The sequence below is a fragment of the Cryptomeria japonica genome, chromosome 3 (genome assembly GCF_030272615.1).
Source record: "Cryptomeria japonica chromosome 3, Sugi_1.0, whole genome shotgun sequence".
NCBI classification, from domain to species: Eukaryota; Viridiplantae; Streptophyta; class Pinopsida; order Cupressales; family Cupressaceae; genus Cryptomeria; species Cryptomeria japonica.
The window spans coordinates 93009424-93023204 of NC_081407.1; the positions used below are offsets into that span (position 1 = coordinate 93009424).

At 34.3% G+C, this 13781-nt stretch overlaps 1 protein-coding gene across 1 annotated transcript; it reads right to left on the reverse strand.

The window, feature by feature from the left end:
- Window positions 1-12637: 12637 nt before the first annotated feature.
- LOC131044056 (replication protein A 70 kDa DNA-binding subunit A-like) lies at window positions 12638-13537 on the reverse strand. Its single transcript, XM_057977321.2, has one exon. It carries the CDS (start codon window positions 13535-13537, stop codon window positions 12638-12640), a length of 900 nt encoding a protein of 299 aa, XP_057833304.2.
- Between the last annotated feature and the right edge of the window lie 244 nt (window positions 13538-13781).

Consider the following 13781-nt stretch of genomic DNA (forward strand, 5'->3'; position numbering starts at 1 on the left):
TAGTCATCGTCCATACCAACAATTTTCTTTTGGTAGCCAGCTAGACTTTGGCTTACGTATGGATGCCACCTGTTAACAAGCGTCATGAGATTCGTAGAATTAGTTCGATAGCGTGAGAAATCGCCCTCCGAAGCTGCGAAAGGTCTATGTCTATGAATCCCTGATCATTATCTTATCTTATATTTGTTTCGTTTCCAAACATTTAGTTTGTAGGGGAAGTGCCTGCAACACGAGGTCGATAGGTCTGATTGTTAAGGCAGTATGTTTGGAGGAACATGAATGAGTCATACAAATTAGTTAACGGTAAAAGCCTGAATAGATCAAATGAGTAACAAATACCCCTGTTATACAAATACACGTGACTATCATGTCCTCCCGAATTACTTAGTTCTTCACATTTATAAACTAAGGTTCCCCAATAAGTGAGAGTGACTACAGAAATAAGAAAAAAGGGGACATGAGGTGATCTATGTTGTAGAGTTATAAATATTAACAGTTGTGATATTGAGTAGTATATTGTATTGTATAACTGAATAAGAAATCTTTATTAAAGTCAAAGAGTTAATTGTACAGTAAGACATTTTTTGTGTACATATCCCAACCAAAGGTTGTTCCCAAATTTGAAATTTTTCCACCCACCATCCCCCATGCTGGTGTATGCAGCATGATGTACTTAAAGAATATGTCATGAATATAGTTTTACATTTTTTTTGTAGGCTATATTATTTCCAACCAATTTTTTTTGTTGAACCCAGAGTATTGTTGTTATCCACCCTCCATCCCCCATGCTGGTAAGAGCAGCATGTTATATAGCCTTTTGTTGAATTTCATGTGATGTATATGATGAAAGACCTGCATCATTGTTTCATTTATATATGTTAGATTTGGACAACATATAAATTTGCTGAAGTTAAAAACTTTGAAAATGTTGAAAATTTGAAAGTTAGTAGTTTTTAGTTATATAATACCTAATGGATGTGTAATTGCAGAATTGGAATCTCCTGTATGATTCATGTGAGTATTTGTTTGTTGTGAGGGAGCTCTTTTGTACTGAACTTTCTAAAAATAAAAATTAACTTTGGTTTAAGATGTGAAAGGAAGTTAATTTTTTCAAGTGGTTATGATATTGTTATCTACCTAAGAGTATTTTTGTAATCTGAAAAGATTTACCTGTTGTTCTTTGTGGAAAGTTGATTTGTTCAATGAAGAGAACCTAAAAGTGGGAACGGGTATTAAAGAGAGAAGGCAGTTAATGTTGAATTGAATAATAGGTACAAATTCAAAACCTTGAGAAAGCATAATACGTGTAAAAGTTAACATGTGGACGGATAGTTGAACATCCTAAACAAAGTAAGGAGCCTGCAAGCAGAGTTTGGAAATTCAATATATTGAACAAGTATGCAAGGTTTACATACCGTTAAACCAATGAGCTAGATGCATTTGATAGTATTCTTTACTGAAAGCTTAATTATCGAATGAAAATAACTTGAAGGTGTAAAGGAATGTTAATGGGAAAAGGTAGGTAATGATAAATAGTACAATACTTATCAATTGTAAAGAGAGGGACAGTGAGTAAATACCATCAGAAATCATTATATGCGTACAAGTCAACATATACCTCGCAAACTAAAATTGGTCAAATGTAGAAACAGTTAAAGAACATAAACAAAGCAAGGAACCTGGAAGTACAGTGGAGCAAATCTGAAGACTGTTACATACCTTGAAATTCTTGAAATTGCAGAGTGAAAGTGCTGAGGTCCACAAATAGTTAAAGAACATAAACAAAGTGAGAACCTTGTATTAGTACATCATTATTTGAAAATTAAATGCATTGAACAAGTGGTTATAGTTTGTAATTGTTATATTCATATGATGTTATTTTTTACTGAAATTTAAATTATTCAATCAAAACAACTTGAAAGTGTAAAGGATTGTTAATTTTGACAAGATTGGTGATGATAAATAGTATAATACTTACTAATTGTAAAGAGAGGTAGAGTGAGGAAACATCATCACAAATAAATGTGTAAAAGTGAACAGGTCCGTTGCACACTGGAAGTGGTGAAAACTACGAACAGTTAAAGAACATAAACAAAGGAATAAACTTGAAAGTAGAGGACAAAAAATCTGAAGAGTGTTACATATTTTCAAATTAGCGAACTTGGTGTATTGGATGTTGTTCTTTTTGAAAGGTAACCTTCACAAAGTATAATACCTGTGAAATGGAAGAGAGAATCTTGTATTAGTACATAGTATAATACCTAGTAATTGTAAAGAGAGACAGAATGAGGAAACATCATCACAAATAAATGCGGTGAAAACAATGAATAGTTAAAGAACATAAACAAAGCAAGAAACCTAAAAGTAGAGGACAAAAAATCTGAAGAGTGTTACATACCTTCAAATTACCGAACTTGGTGTATTGGATGTTGTTCGTTTTGAAAGCTAACCTTCACAAAGTATAATACCTGTGAAATGGAAGAGGTGCAGTTAAAGACGATAAACAAAGGAAGAATCTTGTATTAGTACATCATTAGTTAATATTAAATGTATTGAACAAGTGGCAAAAAATAGAAATTGTTATATTCATATGATGCTATTGTTTAGTTGAAGGTGTAAAGGAATTGTTAATGTTTTTAGCTTCAGTCGAATGATCATTTAGAATACATATAATATATGTTGATTAATAATAATATATTATTATGTTATATTATTATATTATTATTAATCATATAAAATTTAATATTCAATATTAATCTAGTATATTATTCTAAATTAATAATTGATTGATGAAACATTATAATATTGATTAAATTATTATAATTAAAGGAGAGACATGTCCATTCAAGGACATGCCTCTCCAAAGGAATATATATAGTATAATGTTATTCAATTTGAGAACACGTAGAATTCCAAGAATGCAAGTATCAGATTGAATCCGATATATACATTAAAATACATCCAATAAAACTAGGGAAAATCAACATGGTATCAGAGCTCAGGCCTATGAAGTTTAATTTGGAGGTTGGAGAGGGTTGGAGAATTCAGTTTTTTTAGAATTTGCAGTATGAAATATGCCATTGTACGGCCCTTGGTTGGCCTCAAAATGAGGACTATAATATATGGATGGAAAGATCTGTGTTTATAGTTTTCAAATATGTTTATCTCATCAAATTTGATTCATTTTTGTGCAAGATATGACGACTTTGGTGCAGGTCACTTGAAACCTTACCTAAGGTTAGCAGTTTTGGGAAAAATGTCATAACTTTTGTTTTAACCGTTGGATCTCACTATAACTTGGAGGAAATGTTGGTAATTATCTTTTCTAACATCTCACCAAAGAGATTGGATAATTTTGGTAAAATGCAAAAGTTATTAACAACTGTGTGTGGCAGATCATAATGAAAGTGTTGATCAAAATTATGAAAATGTTCTACATCATTCAAAGGGAATTATGATGAGAGATGATTCATGCGTGATATTTCTTATATGGGCTCACCTTATGAAAGGAAATTTTTTAAACTTAAGGATGAAAGCACAATAAAATTGAATTAAAGGGAGAAATAAATTGATGCTTATAAACAAATTGATGATTGAGACTAGATGCAGAGGGAGTCTGACATTTCAAAAGAGGACAAGAGGTTGATACAAGAACTTGAGCTTCAGAGGGAGAAGATGGTTCAGTCAACTTGTGACAATTTCGATCATAGTGATTGAGAGGGATTTTCACTATTGAAGGTGAAACACTTATGAGGCGAAGATCATCTCATTGCAAAATGCAAACAAGAACTAGCTTCAAAGTTTGAGATGAAGGATTTAGGTCTACTCCATTATTTCCTTGGATTAGAAGTATAGCAAAAACCAGATGGTATTTATCTAAATCAAGGTAAATACACCATTGACATTCTGAAGAGATTTGGAATGATGAATTGTAAGCCAATGTCATCTCCTATGGAAACAAATCTACATAAACTAAAAGAAGCTATAGCATATTCCAAATTTGCAGATCCAACATTATACATATAGATTATTGGATCATTAATGTACCTAGTCAATACCAGACTTGATATATGTTATGCAGTAAATGCACTCAGCCATCACATGGTTGAACCCAAAGAAATACATTTGGTTGCAGTAAATCATATATTGAGATATCTTCAAGGTACCTTGGACTATGGACTGCATTATGAACGCACTGCATTGAACCTACATGGATACTCTGATTCAGACTGGGCTGGAAGCGTGATAGACAGGAAGAGCACTTCAGGATGATGTTTCAGCTTGGGATCAGCTATGGTATCTTGGATTTGCAGAAAACAATCATCCGTAGCTCAGAGCTCCACAGAAGCTAAATATATAGCTGCATCCATGGCAGCTAAGGAAGCCGTATGGTTGAGGAAATTGATAGTAGGACTATTTGGTGAAAGTTTGAAGCCTACTATCATTGATTGTGACAATCAGAGCTGCATTAAACTTTCATTGAATCTAGTTTTCCATGATAGATCCAAGCACATTGAGATCCCATATCACTATGTAAGAGACATGACAGAGAGAAAGGTAATAAGGCTAGAATATGTCAATCCGGAGATCAGACAGCTGACATTCTCACCAAACCCCTAGCAAGAGTGAAAATTGATCACTTCAGGAGGTATCTTGGTATGGTTAAAATGTAATTGATGTCTAAAATTATGTAAACTTCTTAGTCATATACTTGAGTATATGAATTATGTAACCTTTCCCTGTGTTCATTCCTAAAGGATGACGATTCTTTAGTTAATGAACACTTGTATTTTAACATTGTAAGGTGACAATGTTATAAATGTTTGGAAGATCATATAAACTGAAAATCAGACAATTTGAATATCAGTAATATGATAAGTTATAGTAGACATTATGTAAGTGGATTAATGTCAATGCACATATTATAACAGGGATATCAAAGTGAGTATATCCTTAGTATCACAGGTTGATACTTATAACAGGGATATCAAAGTGAGTATATCCTTAGTATCACAGGCTAATACTTAAAACATGGATATCAAAGTGAGTATATCCTTAGAATCACAGGCGGATTCTTCACACCTAGGTGATGTAATTATCATGAAATTAGTGTTGACCTAAATTAAGTTTTAGGTCTATACTCCTAAGACTAAGAGAGAGTGTTAAATTTAGTCTCAGTCGTAACTCTAAAATCGTAATATGTTTTAGCGCCTAGAAAATTCGATTTTATACTTGCGATTTAATTCAGTATTAAACTAACATACTAGTTTGTTATTGTTATGTTTGGTTTAAGTAATCCCGCCGATGTAGAAGGATCGTGGCTCCACACAGGGGTCACGACCCTATGTGGAACCACGTGGTTCCACATAGGATTGCGACCCCCTGTGGAGGCATGATCCAATGAAGACAAATGATATATATCCACCACCCTTGTTGAATAAAATTACATACGGTGAACGTAGAAGATATAATTGCTTGGTCTTCGCATCTGCAGAGGCAAACTGATAAGAGCTTGTGGATAGAATCGCCGACTGAGGCAATCCACATGAGAGCTCATGGATAGAGTTGTCAACTGAGGCAATCCACATAAGAGCTTGTGGATAGAATCGCCGACTGAGGCAATCCACGTGAGAGCTCATGGATAGAATCGCCGACTGAGGCAATTCATATGAGAGCTCATGGATAGAATCACCAACTGAGGCAATCCACACAAGAGCTTATGGATAGAATTACCGATAGAGGCAATCCACGCAAGATCTTGTGAATAGAATCACCGACGGAGGCAAATTCACACCTTGAGACTATGGTCCCCTGTGATTAGCATCATATGGTTGATGCAAATACTCCCAATATCATGAGATGATATTTTTGAGTTATGGTGAATATCATCTGCCTTGATATTCTTGTTTATACCATACTTCCTGATATCATAGTGAGATAATATTTTCTCTATTCCATAATTAATCTAGACTTAATGCATTTGCATTGATTTTATCTTCCCAAGCTAAGAGGGAGTGTTAATTATGTTTTGTGTAGCTATGGTGAGGGCCATAAGTGTTGACATGGGAGATCACTACACATTATGTCTGATCATCCTCCCTAGCTAAGAGGGAGTGTTAATGTTTGTAGCTTCAGTCGAATGATCATTTAGAATACATATAATATATGTTGATTAATAATAATATATTATTATGTTATATTATTATATTATTATTAATCATATAAAATTTAATATTCAATATTAATCTAGTATATTATTCTAAATTAATAATTGATTGATGAAACATTATAATATTGATTAAATTATTATAATTAAAGGAGAGACATGTCTGTTCAAGGACATGCCTCTCCAAAGGAATATATATAGTATGATGTTATTCAATTTGAGAACACATAGAATTCCAAGAATGCAAGTATCAGATTGAATCAGATATATACATTAAAATACATCCAATAAAACCTGGGAAAATCAACAAGAATGTTAATGAGAAAAGGTAGGCAATGATAAATAGTATAATACTTACCTATTGTAAACATTGTTGCAGTGAGTAAATAGCATCACAAACCATTATATGTGCAAAAGTGAATAGGTGTGTTGCAAACTGAAAGTGTATTGGAAGTTGTGATAAATAAGAATGTATGAGAAATAATTTTTGGCAAATAGGAGGGGAAAAATTTGTTGAAAGTTACAAAATTGTTGAATACGAAGTAGGTGTTAGGTGTGTACCTTTTTGTTGCAGACCTGGGCCATGTAAAAGGGCTCTTCACTTCCACACACATTAATTGTGTTATTCATCCTGAAAAGTATAAATATTGTTTTGTGTTGATACATTGAATACAAGATATACAATACATGAAAATATAATGAAGATGTGATTTGCATACCTGATTGTGTTTGTTCTGTAGGTATGCTTGTTTTGTGTTGTGCGAAAGCTTCAGCAAGCGGGCTTCCTCTGCCTTTCGAAGTACTGTTGATGTTGCACCTTTCAATCGGGAGTACCTTTGGTAGGTGAAGCTTGGGTGTATACGTAGGTGTTCAATTGCTTTTACTCTTGAAAGTGTTGTGAATGTTAGGCCTTATTTCTCTATTTTACGGATGTCAACTGTGGCAAAGTCTAATGTCAACCCCTGTGATTTGTGAATAGTAATGCCCCATGCCATTGCTAGTGGAATTTGTGTTCGGTTTCCTCTAGTAATTGGTGGAATTGGGACATGTTTTGCATTATGTGGATCCCATGAAGGCCCAGTGTAATGTTCGAAAAGAACAACAACATATTTTGGCAAATCAAGTGGTTTGGAAGCTACATCGTAGACAATTTGTTTGATTTGACCTAAAGCACCATTTACAAGGCCAACTTCTATCCATAAATTTGCAATAAGCATAATTTCCTGGTCTATAGAAAGAAGAATTTCAAATGCTAGTTGTTCTTCTTGGTGTGCCTGCTTATCTCTTTGATGTGCAATGATTGTTGTTGCACGTGCAATGGGTGAGTGCAATTGTGTTAACATTTTTATGTTGTGTGCACTTGAAGCTGCATTTGTTGCAAACAAATGCTTCTGTTGGCTGAAGTGATTATTCTCAGCAAGTGTCAAAGCATGGGTTGACCGCAACTGGAGGGATTCCCAGTCTATTTGCAATGGTGTTGAGTTGCAGATATTAAGCAATATTTCACGGAATCTTATGTGTGAAGAACTTGTGCCTTGTTGATGAAATGGAATATCCAAGGTGACAACAGTATTGAATGTGTGCCATAGAGCCAGTGCCATTGAGTGAGATGCATATAATGGCCTATCCATAACTGGGGGAAGCTGTGCAAGATCACCAACCAAAATGACTGAGATACCTGCAAATGATTCGTGTTGTCTGCTGGGAAAAGCTTCTCGCAATCTTTTATCAATCTTAATGAGTAATTGAGGGCCAACAAAGCTCATTTCATCTATTAAAATGTAACATAATTGTTTGCATTGCTCTTGAAACATTAATACGGAATGGCCTGTTAAGGGTTTGAATTCTTGAATGGGTATACGGAGGGCAGCATGGATTGTGGTTGCTTGGATATTATATGCGGAGACACTTGTTGGTGCTAGTACAAGCAAAGGGTATTGTGCATGTTCTGTATTTGAATTTAACTGTCTGCGTATGCAATCAATAAGAAATGATTTTCTAGTACCTGTTGTGCCTTGAATGATTAATTGTAATGGTGAAGAATGCAGGTTCTGTTCAGCATGAGTTTTAATAATATCAAGTGCAATCATTTGGTTTCGTGCAAGCTCATAGTTAGTAGGTGCATTTAAATGTGGGTTGGCAAGATTGTGGGGTGCTTGGCTTTTCTCTGTTAAAATAAAGTTAGATGCTTTTGAATGCAATGGTTCATCAGGTATAGAAGCAGTCCAATCAAATTGTAGATCAAAATCACGTTTGTCAAGCATTTGAAGAGCAGCAACGTCAAAGTTGTTTGATGCTCCCATTTGTGACAAAAACTCCCATTCGTATAGATCTTCATGAGTTGATTGACAAATATCTTTTGGTTGTAGCTCTTCACCATTTTCTGTGGTAATGTTTTCTTCAAAACCATTTACATGCCACCGGATGTAATCTGTACTTTGAAGAGCTTTTCAATTTATGATAATTTCTTCAGCTGAGCTCCCTATATGCAGAGGAATAATTCGAAATGGTTTGTAAAGAAGCAATTCACTCCAACAAAAACTTTCAAAATTGTTGTCCTCTTCTAAAGGTAAAGATTTGTGTTGTGGGTAGACATTTAGAATTGTGGGTACCTTTCTTTTCATCCATTTACATGATTTACGGTGCTCAGAGTATGTATATAGTTGGGCTGAATGAAGCAGAGTCAGGTTTGCTAATTCTGATGGTCGTTTCATGTAGTTTGAGATGTAAGATATTGAGGTTTGAGATTCTTCATCACAATTAGCTATGCGTTGGAAGATTCTTTTACCAACATTCAGTGTTACAAATTGGCGTGTGCAAGATATCAATGGGAGTTTAAGCAGCATGTGACAAGTTTCTTGTGCGCTAACGTCCCTATCAGCAACAATTCCCATGAGCAACCTTTGGTATGCTAAGAGGATTGTATCATCTGAATTTGTTGATTCAACTATACGTTTCAAGATATTAATATAACTTTATGACTTTTGTTCAGTTTTGGATGCGTACTTCGAAATATATTGTAGAACTATTTTTTTGGAGCAGACAGGCTGACAGTCAACATTAGCCCTCCATATGGCGAGCATTGTTGGATTGTGTACATTTAGGCGATTATCATTCCTTGCTGGTTTTTATGATGGGTTATTGTTGTGGTCTAATATCAGTGAGGATTCAAGTTGTTCAGGTCAGGGAGCTTTGTACCGACATTGAAGGATTGAGTTTTTTTTCCTCAAGCAGGTATACTCTGAACACTTTGTATGGCGCTGAACAACGTTGAGTAGCTCAGTGTAATCAGTGCAAGGATCTGATTTGGATATGATCTCTGTATCTGCAAGACATGGATCTGAAATTGCAGGCATATATTGCATGTTCAAGCGAGCTTCTTCAGGACGTGGATTCCATGTTGTGATGTACTGGTCAAAGAAGTGTTTAATTGATTGGATACTTGCATGATCTGACCAGTCAAGGTTATCAGCATTTGGTGCTTCTGGCAACCAAAGAAAGCCATGTATATGTGCAGATCCTTGGTGTTGCCATTCATATATGTACCAGTGGTCAATAGTTTTCAGTTCTTTGACAATGACTTCATCACGAAAGATTTAAAATCTTAAGTGCAAGTATAAAGTTGTAATGTGGGGATTATTGACTAAATTTTCAGTAAATTGTCTTCTGTTGTTGGGTGTAGTAGCTGACTTTGATTTTGGCAATAACTTATGCAAGTCTGGCCATTTTGTATCAGCTGAACTTAAGGTGAAGAACAATGTAGGTGCACCTAACTGTTATATCATTGATGTAAGGTCACGTCGGGACTTGCTCCAAAATGCTCGTGTACCACACAATGAGGTTGCATATCACATGATATGATTTGGTAATTCACTTGATAGTGTGTTTTGCAAGTATTCCTTTAGGCCATAAAGATTATGTGGAAGACTATCTTGTAGATTAGTCTTAATGAAGACAAAAGCTGATTGCTGGGATCGATGTCTCATCATAAGATTGTAGATATAATATCTAAAGCGAACATGTTGCCCAAATCTTTGATCATAGTATTTGATCAAGTGCAAAGCATATTCATGTAAATGCACTTGCTTTGTTCTTTGTTGTAGTGGTAAAGCTATTCCAGAAGGGAAAAGCGTTGGGAATGCCATGGAAAGGAGGCCCTCAGTATTGTACTCATTGATAGGTGATGTACTAATTTGTGGCCAAGGAATAATGTTGTTGTTATTGTTATCTAGATGGAGGATATTTTTATTACATCAAGTTCTGGTATTGATGATGGTAGTTGTGGGATAAATGAGGAACTATTCTCCCCGATTTGTTCTTCGTTGTTAATATTCAGTAGAGTAGAGGTATCTTCAACAACATCTTCTTGCAGGGAATGTACTGAATGTAGTAGCCCTGTAATGTCAGTAGTTTGCTCTGGCAATAGATGCACTGCATCTGGATCAATAACTACATCCTTGTAGTATTGATCATGTTTCATTTTGTAAGCCAATGCATTCATGATGTGAAATTTATTCACGTAATAGTCATAAGTTAATCCTTACAAATTGGTTCTACGGACAATTAGAATTTCTAATTGGTTAATATGGCGAGGCAATGTTATTGCAATTTCAGAAATATATTGTGGGAAGTTTATTATATGGCCAGGATATTTGTATTGCCCTCCCCTTGCATGTGTTACTTGTAAAACAGGGGCAATTCTTGATATGAGCATTTCTTCTACTTGAGAGAGAGAGACTTTAAAATAGAAGGTTGCTCACCTGGGTCCATATTATTTGATAATGACAAGCGGTGCAGGCCTTTTTCACCATAACATCTCATGCACATAACTACGTGATTGACTTTTTTAATAGTCATGCCCACATACATTTCTTTACAAACAGAACATGGCTCTGTGACCTCCAACATATCAATCTTTTTGCGGAAATTAGACAACGTATTTTGAAACAAAGCAGTCTTCATAGCAAGTTCAGGAGCAGTAGAAAATGTTTGATTGAGATTAATTTGCTCAACATCATTGTTTTATGTTTCTAATAACTTTCGTGAGTTATTGGAAGGTGTATGTAGTGCATGACGCTTCAGTTGTCGTTTCTTGGAGATATCGACTCTGTTCTTTGCATAATAAGTTCTATTGGTCTCGCTTCTCTTCAATTCGATAGCATCAATTTCTTGAGGGCAAGGTTGGATAGATATCTAATATTTGAAAGAGAGCAGAGGTATATCACAATTTTCATAATTGAAGGTAGTTAACTTTGAAGTATGTATCAAGAATGTATGAGAATTGAAAATTGCTTCATCTATGGTTATGTGATTTCAGAGGATTTGTTATGTATGAAAACTGCTTTTGTTGTGTTTATTTGTATCTCTAGTGATCTGTTCTATTGCTCTCGTTCACTCAAATTATATGTACACCTTTTTATATACTTGTAAATTACTTTACTTGAAATGTATGGGGTCTGGAAAGTCATAAATTGACTTTGTAGTGTTGGATTGCGTAGACATGTTGTTGTTAGCAAGTTGGTTTTTCAAAAGGTAGCATTGTAATATAAGTATGCATAGATATAGTAATTTTTGATACATACACATGTATATATACATATGAATTAAATATTCAAAGTGCTTCATACAAACATATGCACATATATAACTACACATGTATATATCAGAAAAAACTAACACTAAGTATATATATATATATATATATATATATATATATATATATATATATATATATATATATATATATCAGTGTATATATGTATAATTGTTTGTTGTTCTTAGTTCTTTCGTGTTTTTAAAAGCATGATTCTAATATAGGTATGCACAACTATAGTAAATTCTGATACATGTAGATGTATGCACACATATACACATGTACATATACATATCATTTAAAAATTCAAAGTTTTGTATATGAACATATGCACATATATAACTACACATGTGTATATCAAAAAGACTATAACTATGAATACTTATATATAGTTATGTACATATATAAGTATTGTTGTACATCTGTGGAATTCTATAAGTATGAATAATTGTGGTGTTGTATTGTTATACAGATAGATATTAGACCAGAAAAACAACGATATACATGCATATATGTGTAACTTTTTTGCAAACAACATAGTGTCAACACATTTAAAAGTAATGAGTATGACTGCAAATAACTTATGTCAAGAGGTAAAACTTTCAAAGAGATAATCGGTAGATGTAAGAAATGTCCATATAGCTATTTATAGAAGCAACCTTGTCTTGGTAAAACGTAATTGTTTGTATATGTAAAACTATTAAATATGTAAATTAGCTAATAGTATAATTGTATTGTAAACTGCAAAGTTTAATAATCAGAAAAGATGCGTTATAATTCTAAGTCTGTGTACTTAGGCAACCAATTTCTGCAAGTAGTGCATGGCACTCAGCTTTGAAGTCAACAGGAGCAACTTTATTGACTGTCACTTTCATTTTTTATTCTGAATTATATTTCTCAGTAGAAACCAGCAGTGCGAATGAATAGTAACATGACAGTAGTCTCTTAATCACTGAGGAAGGTGTCTCTGTTGTTGTTGCATCATTTTGTAGTGCATAAAGTTGTTTTGCAGTTTTGTGTAGCAAGTGAATGCTACCCCCATCAAATGCAGTGGCCCATAGAGTACCTGTGGCATCTTGTAGCTTTAGTGGCAAGAGGTAACTATAATTATAGTCTTGCATAGTGATTTGACATCTAGAGCAGAACCAAGAATCATCAACTTGTTGCATACATTTTTTCTTGCAAGGCCTTCCATTGACTATTAGTGGACAGGCTGCGTAATAGAAATTTTGGTCATTTATGTTCAAAAAGCGCAAAACAGCTAGCAAAGTTGTCTGAATTGTTTCTAGTTTGATGCTCATCCGCTCATGGATTGAAGAAATTGTCATTCTTGTATATTTGCCATCTATGTGGATAGTTTTTGCAACAAAGGGTACAACAAGCAAAGGGTCCTTTCCTCTTAATGTTAGAAGCTCTGCTTCTGGAAAAGTTGGGTTGATATGTAATGTCATTGCAACTGTTATGTTTATAAGCTTCCCATTGAAATACCCAACACGAGCATTACACAAAGCAAGGATAACCACACTATCATTGGTCAACATATTTTTCAATTCTAGGCCCTTTTGTTCTGCCATTGGACCCCATAAGTTAATGTCAATTGTTGAACCAAACATATCATTAATTTTCACAACACGTTTTTGTGTTTGACTGCCATCTTTCCTGTGTATAGGAATTGTATCTCCAACATATACAACAAGACCAATTATGTCAACCAACGTGTTATTTGTTAGATGAAACAATTCAGTAATGGGCGTGAAAGGAGGACCTTGTTGCAACATTTTAGATTGGATGCATCAGACAAGATGATTTCTAAATGACTGTTTAGTTTGTTGTACCTTGCATTTGCCTCCTTAACAGATCACTTTGAAATAATATAATGTAAACCTATGTCCACATGGTTAGAGTGTAACTTAGCTATCTCATCAAAACATGTAATTCTAATTTCAGAACCCTCACAATCAACAATGTCAAAGCTAAACACATGGCCATTTTTGGTGGCTGTGCTATATGCCTTAATAGGGC

Bases quoted from the DNA above. Each gene is read 5' to 3' on its own strand.
- LOC131044056 (XM_057977321.2), bottom strand. From the start codon at position 13,537: ATGTTGCAACAAGGTCCTCCTTTCACGCCCATTACTGAATTGTTTCAT.